Source organism: Meleagris gallopavo, unplaced genomic scaffold (genome assembly GCF_000146605.3).
Source record: "Meleagris gallopavo isolate NT-WF06-2002-E0010 breed Aviagen turkey brand Nicholas breeding stock unplaced genomic scaffold, Turkey_5.1 ChrUn_random_7180001856826, whole genome shotgun sequence".
Classification (NCBI taxonomy): domain Eukaryota; kingdom Metazoa; phylum Chordata; class Aves; order Galliformes; family Phasianidae; genus Meleagris; species Meleagris gallopavo.
Window position 1 is genome coordinate 22,221 of NW_011122957.1, and position 11,290 is coordinate 33,510.

General features: G+C 51.0%; 2 protein-coding genes across 2 annotated transcripts in view; both read right to left on the reverse strand.

The window, feature by feature from the left end:
- Positions 1–3,695, reverse strand: part of LOC109364428 (bromodomain-containing protein 4-like) — a gene marked incomplete at its 3' end in the record, with an annotated part of 25,909 nt that extends 22,214 nt beyond the window's left edge. The window contains 1 exon segment of the mRNA XM_019611068.1: positions 3,690–3,695.
- The window catches only part of LOC100543034 (bromodomain-containing protein 4), a 16,910-nt gene extending 7,881 nt beyond the window's left edge, over positions 1–9,029 (reverse strand). The window contains 7 exon segments of the mRNA XM_010726804.3: positions 478–837; positions 1,789–1,854; positions 1,857–2,074; positions 3,381–3,516; positions 5,998–6,135; positions 7,341–7,659; positions 8,892–9,029. Coding sequence (XP_010725106.1) covers positions 478–837; positions 1,789–1,854; positions 1,857–2,074; positions 3,381–3,516; positions 5,998–6,135; positions 7,341–7,659; positions 8,892–8,911 — 1,257 coding nt within the window. The 5' untranslated portion in view covers positions 8,912–9,029.
- Positions 9,030–11,290: the final 2,261 nt, after the last annotated feature.

The window sequence follows — 11,290 nt, forward strand, 5'->3', positions numbered from 1 at the left end:
GAGGGGAACGTGGATTGTTTTGCAGATGTGGTTTTAGAATCGGTGACTGCAGCCCTTGGGCAGAGCAAATCACCTCTGCTTAACAGGGAACACCAGAAGCACAGGGGCTCATTTTAAGGGGAGGGAGAAGGTTTTCAGTCTCATCCCCTCACTGCTGTGACTGATGCTCTCTGAGGCCATCTCCTGGGCTAAGAACAGACAGAGCACATTTAGACAGTCATGGAAATTGTCTATAGAAAACCCACAAGCGTTTCCTAAGAGCCCTTCTGGAAGGATGAGGGGTTGTTGGTTTGTTTTGTTTCTTTTCTTTCGCTTCCAAATGTCAGCACAGCAACAACAGGCAAGCGAGAAAGCGACTGTATGGGAACCCTGAGGCCAAAACCCTCCTGGCAAACAGCAAAACTGCTGGGAAAACGTCTCATTTTCTGTGCAATCCACACCTCTACCCCAAGACCCCCTCAGCAGCACCGAGCTTACTTTGATTGTGCTCAGATCCATGGGATGTTTAATGATATCGCAGTAATCGTGCAGCCCCAGTGCTTCTACATCCACAGGTTTGTAGAAGGGCCAGGCGTAGGCCGCGTGTTTCTTGGCAAACATCTCCTTGATGATGCCACTGCAGTACTTCAGCTGCTCAGACACTTTGCTGCTCTTTTCTACCATGTGCTGTTGGGAATCTGGAACGTCCTTCTTTGGGGGCTTCACCGGGCGGCTGCTTTCCCTCCGTGGGCCCAGCTTGGTGGATTTGGGTTCGGTGGGCAGCGAGGACGATTCGTGGATCGGGTCGATGGTGGTCGGTGTGGTGGTGTCTGCTTTCCTCTTCACTCCTTTTTTCGTCTGCAATCGAGGAAAGAAATCACCGTTAGCAAAACCTGCAAGGCTCCCCGTGGCGTGATTTTGGTTTGCCACCATGGATGACTCAAGCTAAGGGCTGGGAGCTGCAGATTTCCACGTAGACTTCAGGAGCTCTGCAGAAAACCACGTGGATTCGCTCTGTTGTAAGAGGAAGGTCAGGAGCACGACTCACTTGGGCAAGGCGAGGTTTGCTCCTGAGTCACGGAGGACTCAAAAATTAGGTTTTGAGGGGATGAGCTCCATGCAAAGCTGGGCAGCATCCATCGTGTCTGACTGAACTGTGCCTGAGAGGGGTCACCAACGGATCCTCCTCTACGCAGTTGAGAGGAGGGAGCAATTCCCAACTTGGAATTGTGTAATGGGTTGGGTTGGAAGGGATCTTAAAGACCACAGAAGCATGGAATAACCATGTTGAGTGGGACCTCAAAGATCACGGAACCATGGAATGGGTTGGAATGGGTTGGAAGGGTCTTTGAAGATCACAGAATAGTTGGGTTGGAAGGGACCTTAAAGACCAGAGGACCATAAAATTATTGGGTTGGAAAGCTGAAGATCACAGAACATATGGAATGAGTTGGTTAAGTTGTGTCCTTAAAGATGATATAATCATAGAATGGTTGGGTTGGAAGGGACCTTAAGGATCATGGAACCATGGAATGGGTTGGGTTGGATGGGTCCTTGAAGATCACAGAATGATGGAATGGTTGGGTTGGAAGGGACCTTAAGGATCATGGAACCATGGGATCACAGTATGGTTTAGCTGGAAGGGTCCCTCAGCCTTTCCTCACAGCAGAGCTGCTCCAGCCCTCTGAGTAGGAAGAAAAATAGGAAATCTTTTGACCAAACAGAGGCCGTATGCCCTGAAACAAAACTGATGGCAAAGACCCAGCGCTGCAGCCCAGCACTGCAGATGTCTCCACCCCAAGCACTCACCTTGACGGGCTGAGCGGGCGTGGGGATGACGGGGGGGTGAGGCTGGATGGGGCTGGGGGGGTCGGGGCCGGCGGGGCGGGGGTCTGGGGGGCCGGTGGAGGCGGCACTGGGGGCTGTGGAGGCACCATCGTCATCACGGGCGTCGGGACGATGAGGTCAGGGGTGACAGCAGGGAAGGAATGGGTGGTCTGTGCGGCCTGGAGGTTCTGCTGCGGGGCCTGAGTCTGGGCTGGGGACGAGGCCTGGGTTGTGTTCTGTACCGTGGATGATCCTGGCTTGGATGTCACTGCGGAAGGAAAAGGAAGAAAGTGTTGATTCTCAATCCCTCTCTCTCTGCAGGCTTAACGGGAAAACAGTGTTTCGTAATGAGTGAAAGAGCGTTGCTCATTAGATAATGAATGCTTTGCAGAGCCTGTTCTTGAGCAACCTGTCAGGGACAAACACTCCTCACGTTTTCCTCACTGAGAGCTCTACATCTTGTTGGGTGAGATGGTGACAAAGCCCAGGACCTCACCTACCGAAACCGCTCCAGGAAAGGAGCAAGGAGCAGCCCCAAGGCATCCTCCTCTCTTCTCTTTTTTCTTCTAGGAGATTTCCTAGTGGCCAATGGCTGCCCACGAGCCAGCAGTGTGCCCTAGAGGCCAGGAAGGCCAATAGTGGCCGAGTGATCAGTGGTTGACCAACAGCTGACCACGAGCCAGCAGTGTGCCCTGAAGGCCAAGAAGGCCAATGGTGGCCAACGGGTTGACCAGTGGTTGACTGGTAGTTGACCACGAGCCAGCAGGGTGTCCTGGTGGCCAAGAAGGCCAACAGAAGCCTGGGATGCACTGCCCAAAGCGTGGCCAGCTGGGTGAGGGAGGTGCTGCTCCCTCTGCTCTGCACTGGGGAGGCCCCATCTGGAGCACTGGGCCCAGTGCTGGGCTCCCCAGTTCAGGGCTGACGGGGAACTGAGCCCAGCGGAGGCTGCAGAGATGCTGGGGGCCTGGAGCACCTCCTGGTGGGGACAGGCTGAGAGCCCTGGGGCTGTGCAGCTGGGGAGGAGAAGGCTGAGAGGGAGCTGGTCAGTGCTGCTCAATATCCCAAGGGTGGGGGGCAAGGAGGATGGGGCTGGGCTGCATTTGGTGGTCCCTAGTGACAAGACAGGGACACTGGGCACACATTGCTGCCCCATGTTCTACTGCTGGTCAACCTGTCGGCCACCACAGGTAAATCTGTCGGCCACCGTTGGCCTTCTTGGCCACCAGGGCACACTGCTGGCTCACGGTCAACTGTTGGTCAACCACTGGTCAACCCCTTGACCATTACTGGCCCCTACTGGCAACCAGGACACACTTGGCTCATGGTCAACTGTTGGTCAACCGTTGGCCACTGGGACCCCCAGGTCTTCCCCACAGAGCTCCTTTCCACAGCTCAGCCCCAACCCAGATGGATGCGTGCGGTTGTTCCTCCACAGGTGTAGAACCCTTCTGTGATGGCAGCCACCCCTCCCAGCTCTGTGCCACCACCAAACACGTTCCATCCCTGCTCACTGGTGGAGATGTTGACCATGCCTGGCCCCAGTACCAGCCCCCAACTGTGGCTGAGTGCCATACCTGCTTCTTTCCGTGCGCGTCCTCTCCCTTTTGTCTGGGCGATAACGATTTCAGTTTCTTCCTGCGTCATTTCGGAGATTTTCTGTAGGAAGAGCTTTTCTAGAGCTTCTGCCATTAAGACTATGTCATCTCCTGGCTGGAGGAATAAGAGAGAATAAATCAGGCAAGGCACATCTCTACAAAAAGGATTGCTATACTCCTAACAAACCAAGATCGCCATGAAGATTTTGCCTGCGCTTTTTTCTCCATTTAACACCAAATTTAATCATAAAGACAAATTAAAAATGAAACAGGAGCAATTTGGAGCAGTTTTTTGTGAGGCACGGGTGGGATGTGGAGCTCTGACTGCAAACTGTAACCCTTATCATCTCCCAGCTCTGCGACTCCCGTAGCTTTTGTACACTGTGATCTTTCTTTGCACTGTTTCCACTGGCACACAGCCGTGCTGAGCACACAATACGTGGAAGAGTCCTTGTCCTGAAGTGCTTATAAAGGCACGGAGAGACGATGGGCAAGGAGCTGTGCATGGCACATAATGGCTGATGGCAGAATAAACTGAGCCACGCTGATCAGTGCAGGCAGTGCTGCTGTTTTCTGGATGGAAGAAGGAGGAGAAAGAGGGGAAGGGTGGGAAATGAGGTGGAAACTCTTCACTGTGAGGGCGGTGCAGCGCTGGCACTGCTGCCCAGAGCTGTGGGTGCTCCATCCCTGGAGGTGCCCGAGGCCATTCCATCATCCTATGCTTCTGTCACCTTTGTGGACTTTCCCAGTGCAGTCCAACGTATCATTCTGTGATCTTTAGGGTCCTTTCCAGACCAACACTCCATGGTTCTGTGACCTCCAAGGCTCCTTATAACCCAAGCCATGCTGTCATTCCACAAGAAGAAGACTCAGGATCCCTACAGGCTCTCATTTCCCCCTGACTTTGCATCCCTCAGCACAGCATCCACGTGGGAGGAAGATGGAAGACGACAGCATGAGCTCTCAAGAAAATGCTTCCCATGCACCGGGGAAGGAAAAGGAGGAGGACGGCCTGTGGGCATGGGGGAGGTCAACACCTTCACAAGGCCAGTCCTCGCAGACTGGGAGGAGGAAGCTCTACTTGCAAAGGTCAAGGAAGGTGTGAAGGATGGTGGTGAGAGGATGCATCCTTTGGAAGTGCTCTGCAGCGGCGCAGGTGGGAACAAACGTTGGACATCAAGACTTCATTGGTGAGCTCTGAATTAATTGGCATGACTGCATGGCACAGGGCTGGATGTTTGCTCCGAAACACGACGGGAAATGATGAGAACGGGAAGAATTGGCAAGGAATCCAATGCAAAAGGCACCAACAAGGCCTGGCAGCTGCTCTGAAGGCTTTCTGCTTTGTTTCGCAGCGAAGGAGGGCATCCAACAACCCAACGAGAGCCAGGACTGATGAGAAATGGTGACAGTCTGCAGGCTGTGCGTGGTCCAAAACCCATTTCTGGAGTACACGAAGAGAACGGAGAACTGGGAATGGTGAGGGAGAAAGCCATGGGAAGGCACTGCAGTGGGAAAATGGGGAAAATGTGGGTATTTGGCAGCAAATAATGCAGACACGGATGGTCTGAAGCCTATAGAGCTTCATTCCAGTTGCACTGTGTTGGCTCAAAGCAGAGAAGGCAAAGGCTATGGGCATTTGAAGGACCAGAACAAGACAAGACAAGAATGTAAAACCCAAATAAAACTCAAATATCTGCAGTAATGAGCAGTGCCTGCTGAGGCCTGAAGTTGTTGTGGGTTAAAGAGGGAGTGCAAACCTCGGGAAGTGGTCACTGTGGGTATGAAGGAGGAGCTTTGAGGGAGAAGAAGAGACTTTGGGGAGCGAGGAGTGGAGGAAAGGAACCACGGAGCTGCCTGCCAGCACTTCAGCTAGTGGCAATCTAGCTGGAACAACACATCTGGAACAAACTGGGTCTTGTGCAACGTTTCTGAGTGGAGGAAGAGGAGGAGGAGGAGAACATGGTCAAATGGGGCGAGGGCGAAGCACCATGGAGAAGAGCTGGGAGGAACAGGGAGGGCAGGAGCTGAGACGGGGCTGAATTGGGGCAGGGCTGCAGGAACGCTGTGCTGGCTGCTGTTCTGAGGACAGCAGCAAACTCTCCATTGGTGACTGTTGCTCTCTGGTTCCTTGGCAGACGAGGAGATGGCTCTGCAGCACCTCCAGCTCCGAGCAGCACCTTCCTGGCACAGCCTCTGCCAATTTGGTGCTTTCCCATCTTTGCAGAGCACCCAAAGGCTGCGCTGACGCTCAGCTCCTTTTCCCAGTCCATCCGTGGCGAATGCAGCACTCCCTGACATTCCACATCCCCTCCCTGCACCCCAGGTGGTTCCATAACTGTTTATAAAGTGCTTTCCAGGATCTTGCTGCTGTCTGGAGGGGAATCTTCTGCAGTGCAATGAAGCAGAGCCGGGCAGGACGCCGCTCCAGGCACTGCTCTCTGCAGCACTGTTTTTTCCCCACATCAGGGTTACGAGCTCCAAAGCACACAGCCACAATTTGGCTTTTCACAGAGCTACAAACAACACACCAGACCTACCGAGCCTGTACGAGAACAGCAGAACCCTTCTGAAAACACACAGGAGCTCATCATACCTTATTGTAGATGTAACAGTTTGTAAACATCGTGTTAAAATCCTGGATACATTCTTGAGCATTCCAGTAGTAGTTATTCTCCAAGCGTTTCTTTATTGTTCCCATGTCCATCGGCGTTTTAATTATCTTATAATAATCCTGCAGAGGGCAGAGAGGCACAGGTCAGTGAGGCACAGAGATAAGGATGGGATCCCCCAAACTCAGCTCCAAGAGGATCCAAACACCTCCCCCCCCCCCCCGACCACTCTGTGAGCCCCTCTGCTGTCATTTATTGGGCAAACCCCACGGGACACAGCAGGAAAAGGTGAGTGGTGAAAGGCGAGGGGTGATGCTGTGCTCTCCTCGGGGCTTTTGTGCGATTCCCCTCTCAGTGCCACAGCATCAATGTTGGCTGTGTGGGATCATAACGGGGCTGAGCAATGGCTACAAAATCCAACTTGGAACGACTGAGCCTGAGGTCGTGCACCCCACGCAGCCACACGTGGAGAAGGGAGGAAATAAGATTCGCTTTCAGCCTCTTAAAGGCATCCAGATAATAGAAAGGAAGGTGCTGCTATTTTTAGGTGTCGTGGTTTGAAAGGGAGGATTGGAAATGCCGTTGCTATAGAAGCAAAGCTTGTCTATGGGGTTCTGCTGCCAAGAAATCCAACAGCTCAGGTGTTGTATCATGGAGAACTGCTCATCTCCTCTCTGCTCTGAGCTGGGGAGGCCCCATCTGGAGCACTGGGCTCAGTGCTGAGCTCCCCAGCTCAGGGCAGATGGGGAACTGCTGGAAAGGGCTCCCTCTGTTCCACCTCCACGCCCACAGGAAGAACCAGAGCACCATCAGCATGGAAAAGCCAAAGAAACAGAGCCCCCAGAGCCCTCACTGCTTTGAGAGTGTTCTAAAAGACCCCAAAAATGTGAATTGGAACCCAAAGTATCAGCTGTGCCGGGCCACAGCCCGACTGGAGCTCCTGTCCCCATTCCTGGGTGTCTGAGGACATGGGTGCTTTTCTGCTTTTCCTAAGAGGAAAGCTGACGTGTGGCACAATTTGTTCAGGGTCATTTTTAATGGGATTTCAATGGACAGAGCCCTGGAACAGACAAGTGGTTTTGTCTCCTTCTCTGGGGAGCTCCAAGCCCACCTGGACACTGCAGGGAATTGCTCTGGGGAGGATGGAACAGGGGAAGCTCCGGACTCCAACCCCGATGGCTCTGGGTTTCTGTCACCCTTAAAGCCAAACCATCAGCAGAACAACTCAGCAAAGCCTCAGCACCTCCTTCCTAAAGACTTCCTCTGGCACAAACGCCCGCCCCCTCCTTCCTCCCACTGGGGAAAAAAAACCCCCACGTCTACTCACGGGGAGGTTCAGCTTGACAGCATCCACGGGCTGCTGGAAAGGCCACGCAAACTGGTGCTTCCATAGCGTTTTGAGCACCACTTTGAGCAGGTACTGCAGCTGGTTGGTCTGCCGCTTGGGTTTGTTGGGGTTGGAGGTCTCTGGGGGTGGGGGGTTGACGCCGACGGTGCTGCCTTGCTGGGGTTGCGCCTGCGCCTGCGCTGTCGACATCTGGGTGGCTTCGAGGCCGTCGCCCATCACTGGCAGGTTTCTCAGTCTCGTCCCGGGGCCGCTCTCTGCAGACATGCTATTGATCCCATTGCATTCCTCACCAGACACCCTGCAAGAGAGAAAAGGGATGGGTGACTCCCGGCTTTGCTTTAAGGGCTGGGCGCTGCTTACAAAGAAGCGGGTGGGTTTGCTGAGGTTGGCTCTGTGTTTTGCAGCCTTAAGGACACGGGTGCAGCGTGTGAGGGAGCACAGCGACCAAACTGTGCCAGGATTCTGCACCCCGGGGCAAGAAAGGGTGTTGTGAGGCCGTGTGCTGCCTCACCCAGCTCCATAGGGAGCGCTGGTTCCAGCCTCGTTCTCACCTCATCTGCTCAACCTGCTCCATTAGGGACTTTGCTAGGGGGCAAAGGAGGCTCAAAGGAGCGGAGCTGTGGGCGCAGAGCTTCAGCTCCGGCTAAAAACCAAAGGTTTGGTTCACCCGGAGGAGCACAAGAGGCGTTCATCTCACTTCGGTCCATCGGAGCACTGCAGCTGCCCCCCCACCACGCCAGCTCCCCCCAAATGTGATGCTAAATTCCTTCCTTTAGCTGAGCGTGGAGCTCCTGCAGCACATCAGAGGAACCACGCAGCACAACCACGCATCCCACAACCACGCAGACCCCCCTGCTTTTGGCAGGTAACTCCAACATCATCCCGAAGGCCAAGAAATTGATAACAACGCGTTTCTGTCGACTCGGAGGCGTTGTTCCAGGGCTTAACTCAGCCTGCCCGCCTTCCTAAGCAATGGGAACCAAGTCCTGACCATGAACTCACACCCTGACCGACTGAGCTCACCCCAAAGCTGTGTTGTTGGTCCCTCACTGTTTTCAGGCTGTTTTCACCCAAACGGAGCACGCTGAAGCTTAGCATTAAAGACAACAATGCAGTTTGGTGCAAAGTCTGAGTTCAGTGGAAGCTCTGCTGTTCAAATGATACCCGGGGAAAGTGAGGGAGGCACCAGCAGCCCTTTGGCACAGCCCCTGGGGCCGCAGGGTGCTTTTCCAGCTGTCTGAGAGCTGTGTTCTCAGCCCTGTGCCACCCGGGATGCCCCGTTTGTGCCGAGGTGCTGGCAAACACCTGAGCTCTGTCGTGCGCTGCTTTTCTCCCCCGTTAACGCAGCGACCTCACACACAACGTGATCTGGGATGCAGTGTGGATTTTCTCCTTGCCAAATCCCTCCAACTTTGCCTCCGAGCTGTGCTGAGCTGAGGCTGGGATGTGGGGCATGAGGGCCCTTCCCTGTGTGACAACTGGTGGCCAAGCAAAAGGAATCCTCTGTACTCACTGCAGGGGCTACGTTACCTTGTAGGATACATTGCCATACAATTTTGCCCCAGAAAATGATGCAGGGTCAGAAGTTGCTTGGCTTGTCCATCTATCTTCCGTGGCTTCAGGCACAAATGCCTTTAGATAGTGTATCTGATGAAACAAACAAAGCAATTAATCTGAGGCATCAGTGGGAGGCATCAGAAACGAAGGCACCTCCGTCGATTCTGTCTGTGGCACACGGCAGAGGTCCAGCCCTGGCTCTGAGCAAAGCAAAAGGGGTCTGCAGACACCTCTGGGTCTCTGCAAGCAGAAGTGAGGGCTGGGTGCTGCTGCTGGGGGTTCCTCCTCCGATCCATCACCTCCAGACCCACCACCAGCTCTTCTCCCTTCGCTCCCTATCGCAACAGCCCTCCGAGAGTTGAAGGTCAGAGGAAGCCGAGGATTTTTGTTAATAAAGCAGGTCCTGAACGTTGTAATTCCTTCCTGCTGCACTCAGCCCCAGCGCCAGGCAGGCTGCTATCACTTCCAGCCCCACCTTCCGCCCTCCTTCTGTCTTTCTGTCCGCCCGGAGCATCCCAGCAGCTCTTCCTGGGACCTGTTCCAAGCAGATGAGCTGCACATAAACCACCCTCCCTCCTTCCTCAGCTCTCCCACCAGTAAGGGAGACCCAGAGCTACAGGAAACACCCTAAGGGAGGTGTGAACTGCAAGTGGGTGCTGCACAACGTGTAACATATTGCTGTGACATGCAGTGTATCACTGTAATACATGGGATGCAGAGTAAGGTATGGAATAAGGTATGATTTATGCCTGTAATATGGCACTGTAACGCTTAAATTACGATAAAATACAGATTAAGGTACCTTATAACTATAGAATAAGGTATGATTTATGCCTACATAATCTGTAATACGGCACTGTAACACCTAAACTACGATAAAATACAGATTAAGGTACCTTACAACTATAGAATAAGGTATGATTTATGCCTACATAACCTGTAATATGGCACTGTAACACTTAAACTACGATAAAATACAGATTAAGGTACCTTATAACTATAGAATAAGGCACGATTTATGCCTACATAACCTGTAATGTGGCACTGTAACACCTAAACTACGATAAAATAGAGATTAAGGTACCTTATAACTATAGAATAAGGCACGATTTATGCCTACATAACCTGTAATGTGGCACTGTAACACCTAAACTACGATAAAATACAGATTAAGATACCTAATAACTATAGAATAAGGTATGACTTATGCCTACATAACTGGCAATAGGGCACTGTAACACCTAAACTACGATAAAATATAGATTAAGACACCTTATAACTATAGAATATGGTATGATTTATGCCTACATAACCTGTAATAGGGCACTGTAACACCTAAACTACGATAAAATAGAGATTAAGATACCTTCTGCCTATATAATCTGTATAAGCAGGCAGTACAGCACTGTAATACACAAAGTATAGAATAAAGTATAACCTGTCCCTATACAATATGTAATACAGCACTAAGACATGGAGCAATGTGCTTTATCCCTATACAATGAGCAACACAGCACTGTGATACATAATCTACAGATTAAGTGATAACCTATCCCTATATAATGAGCAACACAGCACTGTGATACATAATCTATAGATTAAGTGATAACCTATGCCTATATAATGAGCAACACAGCACTGTGATACATAATCTATAGATTAAGTGATAACCTATCCCTATATAATGAGCAACACAGCACTGTGATACAGAAACCAGAGAGCAACGCATTATTTATTCCCATATAATAAGTAATAGGGTGCTATAATACATGAGCTATGGGGTGAGCTGTTACCTGTGCCTACATAACGTGCAGCACAGCACTGTAATACATAAAACATGGCTAAGGGACAATCGAAGCCCATATTGCATGTAGTATAAAGTAAATTAAAGATTAAGGGATAATCTAAGCCATAATCATGTATTATAGCACATAAAGGGATAATCTAAGGTCATATAGCATATACTGTAACACATAAACTAAAGATTAAGGGACAATCGAAGCCATAACCATGTATTATAGCACGTAATTAAACATTAAGGGATAATCTAAGGCCATAGAACACGTACTATAACATAAATTAAAGACTAAGGGACAATCAAAGCCCATATTGCATGTAGTATAACGTAAATTAAAGATTAAGGGATAATCTAAGGTCATATAGCATGTACTGTAACGCATAAACTAAAGATTAAGGGACAATCTAAGCCATAACCATGTATTATAGCACGTAATTAAACATTAAGGGATAACCTAAGACTATATAACATGTAGTATAACACATAAACTAAAGATTAAGGGACAATCTAAGCCCATAGAACATGTACTATAACACATAAACTAAAGATTAAGGGACAATCGAAGCCATAACCA